Raw genomic sequence first — 22032 nt, forward strand, 5'->3', positions numbered from 1 at the left:
TTATCGGAGTGTGTTTAGTTTATTCTCAATGTCGTGAAATCGATTACAAAATTAAATAATCAAATGACTTTCAAGAAGCAGAGTCAACACAAACATTTTAACACAATGACTGCAGACATTAAAAACAGGTTTGTGTTAAGAAAAAGAGAAAACATGCCCAACCTTTTACTGCCAAAGTGTTGAATTAACTGTTCCTCATGTGGATACTGTTACCTGAGCATTCGGTTGCCTTAGCTGCAATGCATGCTGGGTAGACATGAGTACAGAAACTGGGTGGACGGCACTGTTGCCCTGAAATATTACGCTGCCTTTGTGTGCGTCAGTTCAGGACCACTCAGTCCTTCTTCCCGTCTCCCTGTAAATCCAGCCTGTACTCCAGCAGAGTAAAGTTCAGGATTTTGGCAGTCAGCTCAGGAATGACAAACTCTCTGATCTTGGTGTAACCCATGTGCTCATACAGCTTCTGAGCGTCTGTCTGCACCATAGAGGTGTACAAGATAACTGCTGGAAAACCTCTGTCTCGAGTGAAATCAGTTACTGTCTTGCACAAAGCCTTGGCGATGCCCATCCCGCGGTGACTGCGGCGCACAGACATGCGTTTCAACTCCAAGCAGCCAGGCGTACTCACAGCAGGGAGGCAAGCCACACAGCCGACCACCCGGCCGTCGATCTCAGCCACCCAGAAGCACGAGTCCTTCTGCTGCATGTAGACCTCACTGATTTTGTTGAGGTCACTCCTGAGGGAGGTGTCGATATATCTGTTGAACATGTAGACGACAAACTGCCGGGTCCCGGCCAGGAAGAGGGTGGCGGCCAGGATGGGCAGCAGGAAGGACTTGGAGCTGGCCATGAGAGCGCAGAACAGGCACATGAGCACCATTTGGGTCAGCGGCTGTTTCAGGACGTGCATGAAGGACGAAGGCACGTGCTCACTCATCCCATCAGTGAAGATCTCCCTCACTGTCTCGGCGTCCTCGTCCCGATACTTCCGGATCTGAATGCTGGCCATGGCTCAGCCCTGCTTTTTGAAATGACAGGGGGTCAAAATGTGAGAGGTGACAAAATACTGCAAACAACTAAATAAATCAGTTTGCATTCGTATCCTCATTATTTTGTCCTTTTGTCTTGTGTCTTCTTTGCATCACAGTGTGCTGAAGCCTGGCCCTGTACAGTACCTCTGAACTGTAGTACATATTGTATACTTGTTGTTGATACATTTTGATTAGCAATTCCAGTCTTAATCTGCATATGAGTGTGTACATCAAGGCCCACTGTGCAGGATTAGTGGCATCTAGTGTTGACTGCAACTAGCTGCATACCCCTCTCTTTTCAAGCGTGTAGGAGAACCTACAGTGGCCATGAAGAAGAACACAAAGGCCATATCCAGAACCAGTGTTTGGTTTGTCCATTCAGGGCTACTGTAGAAACATGGCGGCGCTACATGGTGAACTCCCTCCGTAGATATAAAGAGCTCATTCTAAAGGTACCAGCAACATAACAATGCTTGTTTTGTTCACAACCCAAAGATATTCAGTTAACTGTCACAGAGGAATAAAGACACCAGAAAATATTCACATTTAAGAAGGTGGACTCAAACTAATGGATCAATTATCAGTTTAATAGCTGGCAGATGATCCGTTAATCATTGCACCTCTGTTCTTATTGTTATACTTTACAGTATCCCATAATAAGTGGAATAAGTAGACCACAAATATACAATATAGCGCTTAAACTGTAATATATCAATATTCAAAGGGTGTGAAACTGCCCTGTTTTCAGAATACGACATTATTTCACTGTAAAAGTTTATTAACTTAATACTTACTCTCTTTGACAATTGGAAGAATACTTTATGAATGTAGGTGTTTTACTCTTAATGGAGTATTCTGGGATTGAGTATTTTTACTCACTGGAACCTTTTCCATTCATGTCATGTCTTTTGTCCATATTTTCTAATCTCAACAGTAAATATAAATGAGCCCTGCATCGTGCAGCAGAAAAACAGACATTCTGGAAAAGTCGAGGTGGAAACAAACTGACGGTAACACACCACGAACATTAACCACTGCAGGTTTAAGTTTGACAGTAATAAATAAATGAACAATGACCCTCAAACGCCTCTTGACGGTCAGTTATAAGGGCTCTAAACAAAGACCAGATTTTGTTAACGTTAGTAAAAGTATTCAAACTTGAGCCCATAATCATTCCACATTAACCAAAATGGATACTGGGAGAATAAACAACAAATGTATTTTCAAGAATATGTTCAAAGACAAGACCACTGATTAGCTAACAGCAGCTAGCATCTGTGCTAGCCTCGCAAAGCTGCCGAGGATTTGTTCGCTTTAATTTGATTTGATCCTTCTCTGGAGGAATAAACGCGTTAGATAAATATCACTTACGTGTTTTATTCTGATGCTTAGCAGAGGGGGTGACTGTGCTGAGCGCAGAAAAGTTGCACAAGTCAAAATCCTGTCATTGATCTGTGTACACTTCCCCCTACCCACGCACGCTGCATTCACCGTATATCGGCAGGATGGGAAAATTAATTTCCGGTCATTGCAGTGCGAGATATCTGTTTGATTGAACTCCGTCGATTTTGCCCCAGAATTGTTGACACTCTTTTAACTATCACGTTCAAACATTCCCAATATACTCGAAGCTGAATGACAGCTGATGTGAAATGTTTTTGTTTTTTTTTCCCCCTGGGCTGCTCATAATGTTAACATGGTTTAAGGTATTTACGACATGCACGGTGTGCCTGAACGCAGCTCGCGCAACTTCCTGTTTAGTGAGGAACGGTCATCCGTTTTACAGAGTGAAGTTTTTTTTTAAAAAAATAATTTGCCTTATGAAGGGAAGAGAATTGAACAGGATACATAGATTTAAGTTGAGGAACACAAAAGTTCAAGTACATTCCTGAAAAAGATTTATTTTTCAGTCATATTTTACATAACTGGTTCATTTGCATTGTGGAAAAGTTTAATTTGTAGTGGTATTTGTGTCATCTCATGTTTGTATTGCACTAATCATACAGCCACTGACAAAAGCTTTCAACGCTGAAAAAAACCCTGAGGGGAAAAACTCAACAATGAATAATATAATTGATGTTGGCAACCTCTGACGTTAGAGCAAATACTACCAGGCTCATGTAGTTTGAACCTGGTGACAAAGCTCATCAAAGTCCATGCCATTTAGAAAATTCATTAACATCTTAACTGTCCAAAAATCAAAATACAAACTATGTTCAACAAGACAAAAAAAAAAAATTCAAAAAGAAAAAACTCACAGAAGAAGCAGCGAAGGTCAAAGAGGTCACAAAACTCTGAGGTCAAACACTGCTGCCATGAAAGGCAAAACCAAAACACAGATTATGTTAGATTACACTACAGCATCAGTGAGATGCAATAAATGGAAGATATTTCAGAATATACGAAGACTGAAAAAATAATTTATTGTCTCCGTAAAACAAATTTGACTACAGTTCATACATCAAATGATTGCAAAGATTTTCCCTTTTTATATGGAGTAAATGTTTCACTAACTTGATCGTCAAAACAGTCTATAAAAGCATTATTTGCCTTTAAACGTTTGGTTTTGTTTGTACAAAACATTCACTTTACATTCACTTTCCCACCCAGCAGAGTGACCTGTGAGCAGAAATGGAAGCAGCTGATTCATTTTTCTTGCCGGGCTGTGCTCCTGTCTAGCCCAGGTTGATCTGCCCGGCAAACAAGGTGATCAGCAGGATGATGGTGAACCCGGTCAGCAGCCCCGCGTTCTGGATCAGGAAGAAGACGATCTTGTCGCAGGTCCGTGTCTGTTCCCGTGCTATGCTGTCCATCTCTGGAAACTGAGACAAAGAATGACAATCAGATATGTGTCTTGTGCACAATCCTTTAACACACACTGGCCTTACTGTTCAACAGTCCACATAATGGGAACAAATAGCAAACAAACAAGAAGTGTGGAAAAAAAAACCCTCTCTGCTTGCTGGAAGTGCTCACAGTTTATAAAAAATTCAATGTGGCGTCCTGCATATCTCACATTTCATTTCTGAGCCTTCTTTAGTAACAGAAAGATGGTGAATTTTAACGTTTATTAATTTTTCCGTCCACTTGGGGTCAGCACAACAAGCTGTAAACACAACAGGGACATGCTGGCGCTCTGGAAGGTTGACATGGCAAACATGGCAGCCAACAGCTGCCTGTTTATACAACTAACGGCACAGAGTAACTCTAGCACTCATTTCAAGTGTTCCTGGCCACCAGATTAAAGTTGACTACAAGTTTTCTGGTAAAATTTCTACTGTTTAGTGCTCGGCAGGTAGAACACACTGAGTTTATCAGAGCAGGCAGTCAGAAAGTCTTAAGAGGGATCAGTTGATCAAAGGATCTGATCATCAGATAACTCTAAAAGCAGATTTGTCAAAGTAAAAATGCAAAAAATGGAATATCCTCAGCTCGTGTAATCTAACTCACCATGTCAGCCAGTGCGATGTACAGGAACATTCCTCCCGCGATGGCAAAGATTGCATTGGGGGCAAAGTTGCTCCCGAGCAGGATGCCAAACACAAGTCCAAAGTAACACGACACTGCGGACAGCAGGTTGAAGAAAATGGCTTGAGGGATGCTCATTCCAGCACTGAGCAGGATAACAAAGTCCCCTGCAGAGAGAACGAAAAACAGGCTTGAACTTAAACATGCAGTTTGAATGTTATTATAAAAGTAATATTAATCCAAAAACATCAGGTATAAGAGCAAAACACTGACAGGGAGCAGTTTTTCACTGACGGCGGACTTTTACGTTTTGGTGCAGTTCTGCAGTCTGTCAGCAGAGGTCGATAAAGATCACAGATTCCAGAGGGCGCTTTCAGTTTGAGTGAAAACCTGCTTTTAACCCTGTAAAGTCCAGTTAAAGAGGATTAAAGAGCCACTCACCCAGCTCATGAGGAAACTCCTCACATATAATGGCGGTGGACGTGCTGAACCCCGTCAGTATCGATACGGTGAACGAGGCGCCGATGGCTAGGCCGTCGATGAAGTTGTGCAGTGCGTCGCTCAGAGTGATCATCCACGCCACCGTCTTGATGCTGGAGATGCGTCGCCCACGCAGCCAGTGGCACATGACATCAGAAACCTGCACTTCCTGAAGAGTGACAGGACAGGTTAAAGGCACACGACTGATGCTGCTGTTTGATTACAGCAAAGAGGAGCCATATGTAAACAAAGACATATGTGGATTTAACCACGGGAGATAACGCACAATGAAACCTCTATGTTTAAAAACCAAAGTTCAGATCATCCAGAAAATGAAGGACAAAGTTGAACATTTTGCTTTTGGCAAAACAACCTGGAGATGTTCAGGTTTTAAATTAAGACTGGATCTGATTGCTTAAATACCAAAATGTTTTCCTCATGTCACTGCACATCACTGCAGCTGTAAACGCTTTCAGTCTTAAATGAAGCGATGCTTGGAGCCCTGAGGCTGATCTGAGGCAAATCAGTGCTTTGAGTTAAATGCTAACATCAGCATGCTAACATGCTTACAGTGACAATGCTAACACACGTCACCAAATGCTAGCTCCTGTTGGTCGTGAAGTCTGTATGGAAAGAGTCCTGAGACCACTCCTGGTGTGATTTGGCGTTAAATAAATTAAGTTGAAGTGGATCAAATACTGATGTTCGGCAGGTTTAATGTTAACAACTGTCACCATTTTATGTTAGCATGTTAGCATGCTAGCATTGGACAGTCATCACTGAAAACAAAGTGAGGCTGAGGATCATCACATTATGATTCTTGAGGCCGATAAAGTTAAAAAAAAAAAAAAAACAACCTGATATCAGCTGAAAGAAAACAAACAATCGTGTGTGAATCCACTGGATTTTTGTTTTGTTTTGCTGTTTAAGAATTATGACTGAAATACTTAGCCATTTTACAGTTGAAAAATCAACTTGTCGGTGATCTCTGGCGGAGAAACCATCGAATTATGATGCTGTTTGTCAATTATATGTAAGCTTGTTTGTGTAATTGCTGATTTATTGGTCTAACTCTGCTGAGCATGATGGGAATGTCATAAGCTTTGCAGGTATTTAGTAATAATTGGACAAACTGAAACTTTGACCTGATGATGCTGCTGCATTTGGTGAATCACCTAAAGTATTACACCTCATCCTGAGGGGGACATGAATGCTAAATTTTGTGGCAATCCATCAACAGTTTTTGAGACATTTCACTAGACGTCTGCTAAAGGATTGATCATGGCTAAAATAAAGACTTCAGGCTTTTATCAACAAAGTGTGCCCTGCTGGGATCCACACGATGTACATTCATCTACAGGAAATTTTCTCCAGATATTAACGTGCAGCATTTGCAATGGAACTCTTCAATTACAAATATAATGGCACAAGTGTTTTTTTAATGGGAAACCTGAGAGCAGGCAGGCAGAAACAGCATTTGGGCCTTGGTTGAAGATACTCTGCAGTGACAAAACGTCCCTTTTATTAGCCACGGCCGAACAAGGAGTCTTTGTGCTCACGAAAGACAATTCCAGCATTTAGCCGAACAGGAGGGAAAGGATCTGAGGCCTTCAGCTTGGCTTCACCGCTCGATCCCTCTGTGGCATGTCTGTTTGTTTAGTATTTTTGATCCTGTCACGGCCACACTACTCCATAGGACACAAGGGGTTTCCCTGTTAAATATTAACAGCAGCTCTAAATGCACTGTCACTCATAACAGCTCAATAAACGACTACACATGAAATACAGCAACTTTCTGATCATGTCATCCTCTTTGGGCATATTTCGGAAAACTGTTTAGGCTTGCACAGTTTCGCTCTTTGCACGACACACACTGTAACCCTACGACTGATGTTTAAAATACAATCATTCACTTATCATCCATGAGGAATCCCGGTCAGGTGTGTTTGTGATAATGGACAGTGGGGGACAGAGAAGATAAGATTTTAGGGTAGACTCCCTGTTTTTTTACAAGCTTCAGACTCAGCTACTCATTAGATAAGAGATGACTGGACACAGTGCTGATTGCTGTGTGTGTTAATATGACGTGTGCCTTCAGGGAGCTGATCGGTCCAAAGAGTTACTGCTGTTAACGATGGCGTGGCCGGGCGCCGGTACCTGAGTAGGTGACGCTCTTCCATGTGAAAGCTCTAGGTTCAGGCTGCTCTTGTCTGTGGCGATGGTGTTGATGTTGGTCAAAACGATGGAGTCCTTTTTGTCAGGTATGTCTCCATTGTGAAGGGAGTTTTCCTGAGGCTCTGCGGGAGTGAAGTGGCTGTGGCCATGCTGAGGATAAGAGGGAAACAGGAGTCAGACGAGGAGGAGAGTCGACGTCCAAGACGAACATGACGTGTGATGGATTGGTATAATCCACAAAAATTTAAGTTTGCAATACTTTATGAGCACAAAAGTGTCAAACGCTGGCAGACTGCAGATGTTAACGGCAAAGTTTCAAGATTTCAGAGCTCAAGTTTTCAAATTGTGCCATTTATTTTTTCAGCATCATCATTCCCAACCTGCAGAGTGAGTGAATGACTCCTAACCAGTATAAACTGGTGTTACTGTGCAGCAGCGTTGACTTTTTCAGCTTTACTGCCTTCAAAATTCAGTTTTCTGTGCTGATTTTAAAACCTCTCTGTTAGTTAATAACATTAGTGCCGTCATAGTGTATAAAGTGTAAATTCACTGAAGGTCATAATCTGTGACCTCTGTTACTCTGACCCTTGTGTAAAATGATTAAAATAGCGATAATGTACGTGACTTCCTTAATGTGGATGTCCCCAGGGTAGTAACTAATTAATAATTGGAGTAAGACAATAAATCAGGGTATTTACCGGCAGTTATACGACTGGAATATATTATCATTGCTTATTATAGCTCTGCAGTAAAAGGAAAGTGCTTTGCACCTAATAAACTCACTGACAGCAGTGTTATCTCACCTCATGATCGACTCTGAGAGCCATTTTCAGGATCTTCTCCATGAAGAACAGGAGGTAGAACCCTCCAAATATTCCCACTGCCTGCTCCACGTAGTTATCCGATTTGGGATCAAAACCCAGCGCCTGTGATTAACAGGAGAATATTGGAGGCACGTTAGCATACGATGCACTAAAACGTCTTAAAAAGAATTTCTTGACCCAGTCCAGCTCCAACAAACCTCTGGTATGAGCTGCAGGACAGCGTTGGAGAAGAGTGTCCCGATGGCCAGGCCGATGAAGTAGGTCAGCACTTTGGGGAAATAAGACTTCTTGGTGAAGGGAATCAGCAGGAGACCGAGGAGAGACGCCAAGTTGATGACAGTGACTGCCAGAAATCCATAACCCCACACTGTCAGGGCAGAAACGAGGAGCAAACACTTACATACAGTGAACGCTATGATGCTTTAGTCTGTTTTGTGGACATCTTTCATGCTTTAGGCTTGTTGCTGCCTGCAGTGCGTCTGCATCCTTTATGGGAAGTGACATCATCTAACTACAAACCAATCACGGCTCATCCTTTCTGCCAATTCTTCTGTTCATTAGGAACAAACTCGCTGCTGAACTTTGAAAAATGAAATGGGTAAAAAAAAAAAAAGAATTACTGGATAAGGTTTCAGCTCATTCAGGACATCTATCGGCAGCCATGTTTGAGTCCACTTCTAGTTTTTTCACCCTGATTTGAGTCTATGAGGCAGGACCTCCTCTTAAGCTACGGTTACAATCCAACCTACTTTGCCAATTTTAGCAGAACTAAACTGAACCATGGACTCAACCCAAACTTGAACAAAGAGGAGCTGGACAGGCGAGGTGCAAGAGTAACTGCTGCCTGTAAGGCATTACTCAGGGCCACAAAGCCCCTTTAATCCAGCTCTTAGACAACCATGAGTGAGAGCAGAAGACTGTGTTTGTGAATGTAGAGAACGGCCTGATCATGGCGAACAAAAGACGTGCTTCATTTCATTGTTTGGATGTTTACAGTAAAAATTCATTGATTCATTCTCGCTGCTCGCTCGTCGGCATCGTCAGCAACCCACAAACGTCTTAGCTGTTGAACACTTAGCTCTCAGCTACGGGGAATTGTTTTTAAGCTAATTAAAATTAGACTGTATATAAGCAAAATTACTGCTGATTCAATAAAGGTATTTGAGTTAGCTTTGTTAGCATTGGAGCTAGCGTGTTTATGTGTGAACGATGCATGGAGTGTTGAATTAGCCTCCTAGCTAGTGAGTTAGCAAACACAATTCAATGTTTTGGAGCCGCCGATTAGATGGTGTCCTTTGGGAGCTGATGTTTCTCCTTAATCACAAAACATACCTATAGCCACCTATCGCAATGATAAGGTTTGGTTTTGTTGTATTTTTGTTATGTAGATGGCCTTGTTTGGGAAGAAAGCGCCTCCATCATGGTACCAGATGTTTCTGCTGGAGGATTTCTAATTTACACATTCCAAATAAGTTGGGACACTGTGTAAATAAAAGCAGAATGCAAAGTGTTCCTGAGTCCATGTGTTCATCTCCTTTATCCAATCATGTGTTCACAAAGTGGTGAACCTCGCTCCATCCTCGCTCCTGAACGACTGAGCCTTTCCAGGATGTCCCTTTCATACCCAATCATGATACTATCACCTGTTACCAATCAAAACGTGAAACGTGTTGCTGCATCAGATTCAGAATAAGCAGATATTTACAAAAATCAATGAAGCTGATGAGGAAAACATTAAATATATTGAGTTCGGACTGTTTTAAGTTGAGTTTATGTGAAAAAGGATTAACAAATGATCACACTCTGTTTTATTTGCTTTACACAACGTCCAAACTTATTTGGATTCGGGGCTGTGACAGAGTTCCCAAACAGACGTTTAACTCAACAAAAAACACGACGCTATTTATTTGCAGAGGAGAAATTCTGTTCACGAGGCCGGAGAAGGAACAGCGTGCATCATGGACTGGCTGAACAACAGTCACAGTTGGTTGTAACTCTGTCAACAGCAGCGAGGACGAGTGTGTGACGGTGAGTCTGGGAGGTCAGCGGCGCCGTGACTCACACAGGATGTTGTGGAAAGTCATGGTCCCTCCACAGGAGATGAATTTATATGATGGTCATGAGTGGAAGAAGATAAGTGAGAGCGGGAGGTAGAGGGTGACAACTTGAGACAAAAGTCCAGATTCAAGCATGGGAGCGTGACCGGGACACTTTTACATCATGGTATTTTTATTTAGCCCATCAATCAGAGCTGGAGTGACAGCTGCTAATCTGTCCAGGCAGATTAGCAGGAAGTTAGAAATCTGCTGACACAGTACATCCTGTTGTAGAAATATAAATTTTATCAATTCACGTTTTGGCAACTTGTGCACGGACGGAAGGGGACGGCGAGCTTTAAACCATATCTACACAAGACCGATGTCTGACCAGGCACTCTAAGTGCTTTGAGTTTTGCTTTCTGTTGGTGAAAACAGAGACTGAAGTAGACTCGCAGTTCATTCTCGTGCCCGGAAACAGTCAAACAGCCTCACCACGAGCTCCCTCTAACAGAAGCTCCGCAGCTCTTTTCACATCACATGATCGTCTCCAGCACATGGAGTTGTTTCAAATGGAATTTCGAATAATCAAATTTCCATTTTTCTGAGCATTTTGACGACTTTTAGTTCATCTTGGCTTAAAGGGGGGGCTTGAAAGTTCAGCAGTTGACAAAATGATTTTAAATTTTGTCCTTGAAATGCACAAAAACACTGAAGTAAAGTCCCGTACAAGTGGGCAACAGAGCAGATTGTGTAAAAGCTCCAGTGCAACTACAAAATGAGATTATTTTGCCAACTAAAGCAGGATTCAGTTCTTCTTTTTCCATAGTCTAATTTCCTGATTTTATTGTCTGAGCCACCTTGTCTGTGGGTGAAAGTTATTATTATTATTACTAGCAAGAAGAATCAGGACATGTGGGATAAAATCTCTCATTTACTTCATGCAGTCACCTTTGCAATAACAGATTAATAAAACACAATAATCTAAAAACATGTTTTCTGGCATTTGCCTCTTGCAGTGATTGACCATTTAAATGAGTCTAGAAAGAAAAGGCTGCTGCTGCTGCAGACAGCTGACAATGAAAAGAGACGTCAGAGACAGAGAGGCGATGACCTCTGAGGCCGGATTCAAAGCCTCGACTTCATGGCTGAGTCAAATTAAACTTCAGCCAACATGCATCCTCTGGTTTTTAGAGTTTACAAGCAAAAACTGTCTTCAAGGACCGTCCTCCATCTACAGTCGCTGTGTAATAATAAAAGCACCGCCGGACCTGATTCAAGGCAACAAACAGCCATGAACTGTGAATTATTTGACTTGCGGGGGTCTCAACAAATAAACCAACGTTAGGATGAAGCAACTCACCAGTGTAGTCGAGAGGGGGCAGAGGCGTGGATTCGGCGTAGGGGCAGGAGGGCAGCAGCACCTGGGTCAACACAGCGGGGCAGATCTTCTCCAGATGTTCCACAGTCAGCTGGGTGACATTACTGAGCCCAAACTGGGACAAAATCTGGTCTCCGGAGGGACACTGAGGGGCAGAAAGACACGATCAGACATCTTTTTAATGCTTTTAAATCTCTATTTGTCTCTAACATCCTTCCCTCCACGTTCTTGATGGTCCTATTTCTTGAGTCGGCCTTCTCTTATGTGCATTTTTTGTCTTTTTCTGTGAAATGTGCTGTTAAGTTTTATTATTGTTATTATTGGCAGTGGATAAAACTGGAGCCATTAATGAGATTTATTATGAAAAAAGCCTAATTATACTGTGAAGTAGAAAAAAGTACAGCAAAGGTAAAAAAAAAAAAAAAAAAAAAAAGTGGTGGAAGACAAAGACAAAATGGGAGAAAAATACAAGATAATATGCATTAAAGCACATATTTGGTCAAAAATAAGACCAATTATTTCACTGCAAATGCCTGCAGAGATCAAGTCAGTGAGAAATAATATTAAACAGAATGATTTTATTTTAACATTCATTACTAGACAGTGTCAATAAAGTGCATTACAATTTTTTAAACTTTTTTTAAAATGTGTTTTAATAAATAAGCCTCAATAAACTGGGTATGACTACATATTACACACTATAATAAATCAATTATAAGCCCATTGCGTGTCGGTCCGGTCTGTCAATGATCATTAATGAGCGTAAAAACAAAAACAAACCTCTTGGTTAACCAGCGGATTGTCTTCAGTTATTGACGCGGGTCTTCTGTCTGAGATCAACAGCAGCAAGTTATCCAGATCCTCCGTTGAGATTGAGCTGTTTTCGCCGTAATAGCGCAGAATATTGTCCAGGGACGCTTGTCCCGCTGCGCCAATCACGCGTAAACTCTGACACTTGGAAATAAGCAGCAAAACGCACGCGAGGAAACCGCCAAAGTTGAGCATGTTTGATTTTAAAAGTTCTTCCCTTCAGTGAATCAATCTGCTGGAAACGTTTCGATCAGCACTCAGGAGTCATGATGTCCGAGGGGTCTGCACGCAGTCCGGGATCAGATCCGTGGCAAGGTCCGAGCAGAAAGCGGGTTTGTCCTTTTGGAGTCGCGCAGCCTGATGAAGTCAGTCCGGGAGCAGCAGAGTCCTCTGATGTGGTCTGAGTGATGTGCCGGGAATATAAGGTGGACCAGGTTCAAAGATCAGTCGGAAGAGGCATGAAGGGGAAAAAATGGAGGTGATCGACCGCGTGCGCGCAACGTTTCAATGCTTTCTTTTGTGGCGGACTTTCTCACTTGGTATGCAACATGCTCACACACACACACAAACACACACTCCTCCTCGTGTGTGTGTGTGCGGAGGGGATCAGAGTTAAGTGATAAAAACACTCCGGATGTGTAACGCAGAGTGAGTCCGTTTACAGCTGCGGCTCCGTCAGTTCAATCATGAAACAGCTGGAGGTTTAAAAAAAACAAAAAAAAAACAATCATAAACATGAGTCCATGTGAGGTCGTTTCAGTGTTTCTGTCGCCGCCTGGTGGCCGCAGGTGGTCACCGCAGGGCAAAGACAGCAGAGGATGTGTTGTTGTACTCCAGCAGATCTCAGATTGAATGCTCTTCTTTTTCTTCATGATTTGGCAGCTTTAGTTACAGGATACTTTACAGATTTTTACAAGCAAACACATGAGGAGCTTATAAAATATGATGTTTCTTCATTAACTGAAACTGCCCAACAGTTTATAGAGCACAGATGAAATGATTCAAATAGGTTATATAATTATGGTTTACTGTATAGTTTTGTGTACTTATGGTACACTCCCTCATATTTTTCTGTACATTTATATGTCTTTAGTTTAATTAGACTTTCATTTCCTTTGCACTGTTTTTATCCCTTTTCTTCATCAGGTCTGTCTCTTGTGCAGCTGGAACATATAATTTCTTGTCAGTGTCTTATCTTTATAAAAATAGGATTTTTTTTTTTCATGCTTATTTTTTAAACATTGAATCAACATGGAATAAAACACTTTAATGTTCCACAAATGTATCTAAATTAAGTAAAAACACATTTTGGACAGTAAAATACGTAATAAAACACATCCATGATGTCAAGTTTTAGTCTTTGTGCTGTTCATTATCTCAGAAATGTGTAAAAAAAAAAGCAAAAAACCCACACAAAAGGAAACCAGCTTTCAGTTTTCAGATCACGTCGTCTCTTAACGACAGAAAACTACTGATGAGTGCACGCAGGGATCTTAAGCTTTTAATCAACGTCACTGTCAGATGAGACAATGCTGTCGTTTAGTTTCACTTCATTAATTAATTATCCACTGATTTAAAGAGCTCAACATGAGGGAGATGTAGAGGTGTTTAACCGGGCTGACAGAGGCCAGCTCATCTCGTTCACCTTCATCAAAGCTCTATTGATCGTCTGGTTCCTTTGATGGCTTTTGTGTAAATGAATGCTTCGTTTAAAGGCCCATTGTGTCCCACAGTCTGTGGCTGAGTACAGCGCCTCAGCCCTTTGTCAAGAGCTGCTAAACCACCTCAAATCATTTTGGTCTGAATGCTGTTTTCTGGGGCTTTTCTGCTCTGATTGTTTGGCAAGAAAACAAGTTCAAGCGTTTAGAAAACTGGCAAAAAGTATCAGTGAAAAAACGTGTTTCTGACACTGCGGGACAAACCTCAGCCAGAGCGAGTCTTTAAAAGACACTTTAGAAGGACGTTTAGCGGTCGACGACAAAACAGGTTCAGGCTCTGCCTGCCTGTCCCCTCTGTACGCCTCATCATGTCGCCCGGCTGCTCTCTGGTCAGTATACGTCCCTTAAAGATGTGATGGTGAGGGATCTGGAGAGTTCGGCCACGCTGGTGGGACGCCACGCGGTAAAACTGACCGTCCTGTTTGTGGAAACCATCAGGAAGCCGTTGGAGCTGAAGCGCCCGGGGACGTTTCCCACGTCCAGCCAGACGAAAGGAGCCACGGAGGCAGAGTGGAGGGTGACGGAGTATCCGGCCTCATCCTCCTGCACCTTGGCCTGCAGGGAAACACACACACGGCGTTTATGACGAGCGAGCGTGACACAAACAGCAGCAAGTCAACGACAGTTTAAAGAGCCAGAGTCTAACCAACAGTGTGTATACTGTATGTATATGTGATGTATAAATCAACCATAAATAACAATATGAATCAGTAAATGTTATATGTAGACTGTGTATGTATACAGGTTAATGGACTGTTCCATCCTGGTCCTGGTTTCAGGGGGTCTTACCGTGATGTTGGGTCTCTGCAGCCCCTCAGCGTCTTTGGGTGAGCACAGGAAGTGGTAGTTGGTGGGACCCCGCTGGCCGCCGCTGTCCTCCAGGTGAAAGGTGAACAGGCAGGTGAGGCGGGTGCAACGCCCGCACCCTGCCAGCAGGGCGGCGACCGACTGGTTATAAATGACAGCGGCGCTGCCTCCGGGGACCAGGAGCGGGTCCGACTTCAGCGTGCACACCGGGTCCAGGTCAGTCCAGGAGTACACGGTCACCTGACGGGCGAGAGAACAGTTCAAACTGAATCTGTGACCATCGTTTTCCCTCCGTGAATAAAGTGAGATATGAACATGAAGAAGAACTGGCTTGGATTTATTCTGAAGTGTGTCAACTTGTAATCAGTCATTTAAACTTCAAGCAAACTATCACACATTAGCAGGTTAAATCCAAAAATACACAGTGCTGGTCTTCAAAAACTCATACTCTTATTTTACATTCAATTCTTATCTGTTTTTATGTCCATTCTGTCTTTTCTACGTTCACTTAGTGCCTGTGATTTTTACACTGTGAAGCATTTTGAGCTGCATTTCCTGCATGAAAGGCTACACAAATAGAGCTTATTATTATTATTGTTTTATTTCAATGAATTTCTGCACTGAGAACCTGAAAAGGTGAACAGGAAGTACAAAGGGTGGAAATGAGAACAAAAGTAATGTGTGAAACGGTAAAAAACAGAAGCTGGTACAGAGTTTTTCACAATAAAGGCAAGAATTACAATGAAATGGCAGCTTTGTAACCCCGTATTTTGTTATCTTTTATTCTGCTTTGACTGTCTGCACAGCACACTGAAGACACTTTCAGTTCAGCTTTTGTTCCTTTGTAGTCTGGATGCACTTATTGTGAACCGTTTGGACAAAAGCGTCTGTAAAACGAATGCAACGTAAAGAAAGAGCTCACTGTTGAAAACATACCACAGCCTTGAGCGTCAGGTCGTGACTCAGGTCAGAGACGGCGTAGATCAACAGCGTGTCGTCGTCCTCAAAGCCGACAGGAAGGACGGCGGCGAAGAAGTTCTGTGCAAAATAATGCAGCATTTTCCACTTCCCACCAAACTCTGCACCACAGACACAAAAGGAAATGATATCTGAGTATTTAGCAACAGTGACCACTAATGTCAACAAAGAAATGATGAACAAGGCGTCTCACTCTCACTCCACTCACCGATCGAGGACCAGGATGGCGCCTGCCAAATATCATTGAGCTGCCAGTAGAGAGCCCCCATAGTGTGACCTTTGCCCTCAATGATCTCAGTCTGACTCCGCCGGTAGAACTCAGTCTGAGCCTTCACACACTGAGCCTGCATGACCTGGACGTGAACAATTCGACATTAACTGCATAAAGTGCCTTCAAGACTCGGCGGTTTACCTCCACCTGAAAGATGAGGGACGAACAAAGGAGGCCGTTTACGTAAGAATGGAGAGACTGCTCCTCAACAGAGGAGGAGGTCGTCACTCATCCCCCACCGACAGCGCCGTCCTTTCATCCCTCCCCAGCAGAATTAAAGACTTTCACAGTTAGCCTCATGTGACAACCTTTACGACTGTCAGCTTCAACGACCCCACAGAGCTTAAACACCCGGGAGTCCCCACCAGCCACTTAGAAGCTCCGAGTCCAGTCACCCTCGATTCAACCCTCCTCTGAATCCTCCATTTCTGGTGGAAAATATCTAAATATTTCCAATATCAGTAAACAATCTACACACTGTACTCCTGCACAAACTTCAGCAGCTTTAAAAGACTGAGACATGAGGTGAAGGTCTGTGTGATCCACCTGAGTGATGTAGAGAGTATCCCTGAATCTCTTCGTGGGATCTGTGGAGTTTGGCAGGTTGAAATGTAAAGCAGCCTGCTGTAACATCTGCTGGTTCCCGTCCTCATGGTGCTGACGATGGGAAGTGAAATCGCTGTCGTAGCTCCAGTCTTCTTTCACGGAAACCTGAAACGTCACACAGACAGAAGCTTTAATCCACTGAAGATAACAAACATTTCTGGAGGTGTGATCTCCCTCTTAACTAAAGTTGTTAAAGTCTTTTACCTTCACTGCTTCATCTAAACTGGTTTTATTTTATTTGATCTCTTCCTGTTTTGATATTTCTCTTTTTATTTAACTCAGCTATCAGCAATACACTCTCATTAATAGAAATATTAGTAGCAGTAGTGCTTGTAGTCATCAAAATGTATCCTTGCTCCTTAATTATTAATCTGGTGAGTATTTAAGAGGATATCTCAGATTCTGGATGCAGATCACAGCTGGACGGTTTATTCAGTCACCGGCTGCAGAGTGGAGAAGGACGGCCACGACTGGAAGCCGTATTCAGAGGCGAAGCGCGTTCGAGGAAAAGTCCTCCAATCCCAGCAGTCCAGGGTGTAGCTGTAGAAGTGCGTGTCCCCGTAAAGAGGGTCGTAGGGGTTCGCTGCCACCCATCCCTCCTGCTCCGACTCGGCCCCGTTTGTCGGACTGGAGACGAGGAACGGACGACTCTGGTCCTCCTGAAGGAGGTGTGTGAGACAGTCGCCTTCTGTTTCTACAGGCCAGCAATAAACCAGAATACTGCAGAATAATCAAATCTTAAACACACCCTCACCTGCTGAACTATCACCCTGATGTTGCTCACATACAGCGTCACGTAGTCTTTCAGGTACACGGGCCTCTGGGACGCTGGGATGTCGAACCAGTCCGTCGCCAGAGCTGCTTCGTTTTCATTGTTCCCGCTCCAAATGATTATGGAAGGATGAGACTTGAGGCGCTGAACCTGGTGAGCAAACGAGACAGAACTGAGCGCGTTTACCGTCAGCACAGGGTCCAACGGCAGCTGTAAGGAAAGCTACATCATCTTATTTCTAAACTACTCAGTCAGAGCTCAGACGAGTCACAGCTGACGCCACATTTAAAGCAATTTCCCGTCTAAAATTGTGTTTTGATTGACCATAGTGAATGCTGCTTTTCTTCTTTTTATAACAGAATAAAGTCAAATAAACACACGGCTCACCTGCTGGATGACCTCTTCTCTTACTGTCTGGACGAAGTCGTCCTCAGTGGGATACAGAGCGCAGGCAAACATGAAGTCCTGCCAGACCTAAAGACAAAAAACCTCTGAGCGTCCACCTGTTCTGCAGTATGTTCACGAGTCACGATCATACAGGACTACAGGCATCGTTCCTTAAGTGGTCGCACAGTTTCTTCAGTAACGGTGATCTGTCACCAATCAAAACAGTAAAGTTCTTGATGTTTTTATCTGTCATGTTCTGTACAGCGACACAGAAGACTAAACACAGATGCTACATTTCGTTACATTGCTTCGTACACTGAGTGCCGACAGGCTTCTCCACGAGCAGCGGCAACTTAACATTTTGTTTCAGATGTCCGGCGTCATGTTGTGTTGTTGTGTTATCTGTCATTAGAATAATCAGATGCTGTGAAAAGATGCTGATAACAGCTGGGAAAACCCTGATTTTTATAAACTGCATCCACATATTTGAAAACTTCTGCAACATTCTGCATTTTTTAGTTTTCGATTTGTTTTTATGCTGATGATGCTCTTTGATTTCAGGGTTTATTTTGATCAAATATGGCTGACAGCTCCTGTAACTATCAGCGCAAAGATTAAACCAGGTGTTCTGTGTTGTAGAGACATTTGGCTCCATTATGGCTTCAGATTTCTGTCAGTATTAACACTGACATCTCTGGAGGATGACAGGACTTACCATGATTCCCATCTCATCACAGATGCTGTAGAAAAGATCCTGCTCATACACTCCTCCTCCCCAGACCCTGACAGCGTTCATGTTAGCATCCACGGCCGACTGCAACAAGTTCCTTAAGCTGCAGGACGAGCAGGGAGCTGCAGCATTAATGGAGTCATAACTGAAACAAACTCAGCAGTTAAAACAAGGTCAGAGCTCTGCGTGCTGCCTGCTCTGTGATTCACAGTGAAAAAGAGGAGAAACAGATTCTCTCAGAGTATCAGTGATCAGTATTCCTCCAACAGGCAGCACCGATCTGAAAAAGCAGCTTTTCAAAGCGGACTCACACAGCAGGGGTGACTTGGTCCTGGAAGGAGTGAGCTGGGATCCAGTTGGAGCCTTTGAGGAAAATTGGTTTCCCATTGATGCGGAAATAAAAGCTCAAGCCTGGAGACCCGACAACTGGCTCCTGGACAAGTTCTACTGTGCGGAAATACACCTGCAGGAGACATTTTTCATCCAGCACTAAAACTTTGAATCAGTTTCATGTGTGCGGCGCATGTGACCACCCTCAACGAAGACAAATGATTTTTAACCTTTCGTGTTTCTTGGCACGTGCAACCTTGACATTTACCAAACAAATAAACGCTGCTGGTGGAGGAGTGTACAAAACAACACCAGTATTTCACTGTTCCAGCTCCACTTTGTGATTTTCATTTGTAAAACTGCTACAAATGAGTTTTTACATCAAAAACCTTCACCACTGCTGTTTTCCTGTGCAGTTTGTGCCGTATAATCACGAATTAGTCATTACTTTCTAAGCTTTATGAGTATAATCTCATCTAATCTGTCATGATTCAGAGTTAAGAGGTGGAGATATGTTGGGATTTTGATGCCGATCCTAACGTTGCACATCAGTTCAATGCCTAAATAAAACATGAGGAGAACGTTAAGTGTTAGCAGGCAGTGAACTCTCACCTTAGCTTCTGTATTCAGGACTAAAAACCCATCCTGAAATCCTCTGATCGTGAGTTGGTAAAAGGGCTGCTCACCGTGTCCGTTAGGCCACCACAGCTTCACCTGAGTACTCTGGAAGAAGAAGGAAATATGTCTCAAAACTCCTCCACCAGTGGCTGGAACTGATTTTTCAGCGATATTAAGGAGAGTCGTTGCTGAGGGTGTTGTGTTTTAACACTGTTTAGTAAGACTCACAAAGCTGCAACGACACACATTTCTGAAACCAACACTTTGACAGCGCAGCCTTTTCAAAACGTTAACTCAACACTACGTCTGTGGCAGCTCCTCTTCCTGTCCGGACCGTATCCAGTACCGTGTTGATGTGTAAGGTGAAGCTGGTCTTGGTTTTTCCCGGAAGAAACTGTGTCTGGAAGGTCTGCTCTGAGTCCAGCTCAGGGATGGAGAGCGTGATCTGGCCATTTGTTGTCTGGACCACATCGACAAGCAGCTCAACCTGGACCCTCCACTGAGAGACACTGGAGTCTGGACAGGACCGCGGATTAGACAGACCGGAAATAAAAAGAGAGGAAAACACATGTATTCATTCTGCATTGTACTGACAGGTGTTTCTATCATTTTGTCCACTCCAGATAAATAATTGAATCTGCAGATCGTCCCTGTCTATGCTGAACAGAGCTCCTTGTTTTTAGTAGTTCTAACCAGGAAGAGCTCGGTGATGAAGATGAGCTGCAGCATACCGAATAAAGGAACAGAGGACACCTGGATGAGCTGCAGGACGTCGAACGCCTCCAGCCGAACTCCCTTCCACAGTCCCATCGTGGGGAAAGAAGGCCCCCAGTCCCAACTGAAAGAGCTCTGCTCCTTCACCAACACAGAGAGGCTGAGTGTGAGCGGCAGTGATATGAATTCTGCTCATACGTCAGCTTTGTTCTGCATATTCAGGTCATTTATCACAACGTAGACATCAGAAAATGAGGAAGAGTCCAGCACAGACATAAAGTGGTTGGACAAACTTCTTATCCGATGACTCCGACACGCTTACTTTTCTGATGAAATTGACATGACACTCCCCCTTCTGGACATCTGGAGGACATTCAGGAGGAACTCTGTAGGCAGAGTGAGCTGTCCTCCGCTCAGACGCATAAAGAACTGGAGACAACAAGCTAACTTTCAGCACATTATCACCGTCCTTCAGCACATCTCTCACTGGGAAGTCCTTCACACCAAAAACAAAGAAAGCAACCAAATGAGGTGAAGAAAACGCGAACGCTGCATCGTGAATTGCTTACTTTCCTGTGAACGTACGTATTTACGAAACATGTTGTCCGTCTTCCCGACAGTGATTCCGTTGAGCCAAATCGATGCTACGGTGTCAACACCGTCAAAGACAAGAACAACCTTCTGTTTGGCCCTGTTGATGCGGAAAACACACAGCTGAGTCAGGAACAAGACACAGAAAATGCTTTAAAAATAAGAGAATTCATGGCGCTGACCTCAGGTGGGCAGACCCAGGAAAGGTGGTCGAGTATGTCCAGTTGTCAAAGGCAATCCACCGATAAGACGCATCGTTGAACCTGAAGTACGGGTCCTAAGAGAAAAAGAAAAGAGGATTTATTTATTAATTTATTTAGCTCCTATCTTAGTTTATGGTTGACAGGAATAACATTCTGGAAATACACATTTCGATTTTTTGGGAGGGGGCTTAAAAGTAATCCCATTTAAATATACAGTCTAAAACACGTTGGGATCACCCAGCAAATGTTGTTGTTAGTTGTTATTTGTAGTCTGTAGTCTTTTCTCTCTACCTGTATGAGTTTCACATATCAAAACTTTTTTATTTCACAGGCAAGAAGACAATCAATAGGTGCCAAAAACACCTGTAATGGCACAAAACTATTCAGAGTACAGCTACCATGTAGTCAATATTTAACGTTAATAAAAGTGGTGCACGCAATATTGACATGTTACTTAAGATTTCAGTACTGCCTTAACTGCACCTTTACCTTCAATTGAAGTACAAGTGCAGAAGTATTAAGGGCAAAAAGCACTCGAAGTATCAAAAGCAACTCACTACACAGCCTATGTAAGATTATTATATTGTAGGTTAATATTTACTGCATTGACTGAGAGTACTTACTGCATAAAGACATGACCACTGTACTAAAGGGAATAGAAACCATTAAGGTGTAGTTGTATCCTGGTATAAACGGATTAATCTGCCTACCTGGATGTATCCCTGCTGCTGCAGAGCTGAATGAACACATCCAGGAACCTCCGCAGGCAGCGACAGAGAACCGTTGGAGTTTGACAGACTCCATTTTCCCTCCAGACTCACAGTTTGTTGCTCAGCGAATGAAGAAAATCCGGATAAAACTCCGGAAAACAAACACAACAAAACACCAGAAACACAAACGCAAATGTCTCCACTCAGAGCCATCGTTTCTGGTTTGTTATAGCCATGGTAAGCGGCGGGAATACTCTTCAAAAGCGTACTTTCTGGGTTTGTTGTGTTTTCTAAACGGGCTCTTCCGTGTTTGTCATGTGACCCCCGCGTGGCGGTCAGCTGATCACAATTGTTTCACGAGGGACGGGTCTAGGCGCGAAAAGGCTCGAAAT

The 22032-nt window shown here is 43.2% G+C and overlaps 3 protein-coding genes across 5 annotated transcripts; all 3 read right to left on the bottom strand.

Annotated features, from left to right (window-relative positions):
• On the bottom strand, window positions 1–2526 carry LOC143331731 (putative N-acetyltransferase camello). Of its 2 annotated transcripts, none has more exons than XM_076748863.1 (2): window positions 2403–2526; window positions 1–1018 (listed from the first exon to the last, which is right to left on the bottom strand). In XM_076748863.1, exon 2 carries the CDS (start codon window positions 1007–1009, stop codon window positions 335–337), a length of 675 nt encoding a protein of 224 aa, XP_076604978.1. In that variant the 5' UTR covers window positions 1010–1018; window positions 2403–2526; the 3' UTR covers window positions 1–334. The 2 variants fall into 2 exon arrangements, with proteins under 2 accessions (XP_076604978.1, XP_076604979.1); XM_076748864.1 differs by having other exon boundaries at window positions 1–1021; window positions 2403–2499.
• Window positions 2527–2888: 362 nt separating this feature from the next.
• On the bottom strand, window positions 2889–12711 carry slc39a8 (solute carrier family 39 member 8). The gene is made up of 8 exons (XM_076749053.1): window positions 12176–12711; window positions 11378–11540; window positions 8176–8345; window positions 7958–8080; window positions 7137–7304; window positions 4941–5148; window positions 4482–4666; window positions 2889–3853 (listed from the first exon to the last, which is right to left on the bottom strand). The coding sequence occupies exons 1-8, from the start codon at window positions 12398–12400 to the stop codon at window positions 3707–3709; spliced, it is 1389 nt and encodes a 462-aa protein (XP_076605168.1). The 5' UTR covers window positions 12401–12711; the 3' UTR covers window positions 2889–3706.
• Window positions 12712–13441: 730 nt separating this feature from the next.
• Window positions 13442–21951, bottom strand: manba (mannosidase, beta A, lysosomal). 2 transcript variants are annotated; one of them, XM_076749051.1, is made up of 17 exons: window positions 21641–21951; window positions 20910–21004; window positions 20722–20827; window positions 20459–20632; window positions 20154–20277; window positions 19769–19938; window positions 19417–19527; window positions 18786–18937; window positions 18460–18577; window positions 17745–17831; window positions 17340–17507; window positions 17026–17244; window positions 16526–16690; window positions 15917–16061; window positions 15667–15809; window positions 14713–14970; window positions 13442–14478 (listed from the first exon to the last, which is right to left on the bottom strand). In XM_076749051.1, the coding sequence occupies exons 1-17, from the start codon at window positions 21851–21853 to the stop codon at window positions 14254–14256; spliced, it is 2673 nt and encodes an 890-aa protein (XP_076605166.1). In that variant the 5' UTR covers window positions 21854–21951; the 3' UTR covers window positions 13442–14253. The 2 variants fall into 2 exon arrangements, with proteins under 2 accessions (XP_076605166.1, XP_076605167.1); XM_076749052.1 differs by lacking the exon at window positions 13442–14478 and having other exon boundaries at window positions 14899–14970; window positions 15653–15809; window positions 21641–21949.
• Between the last annotated feature and the right edge of the window lie 81 nt (window positions 21952–22032).

The sequence above is a fragment of the Chaetodon auriga genome, chromosome 14 (genome assembly GCF_051107435.1).
Source record: "Chaetodon auriga isolate fChaAug3 chromosome 14, fChaAug3.hap1, whole genome shotgun sequence".
NCBI classification, from domain to species: Eukaryota; Metazoa; Chordata; class Actinopteri; order Chaetodontiformes; family Chaetodontidae; genus Chaetodon; species Chaetodon auriga.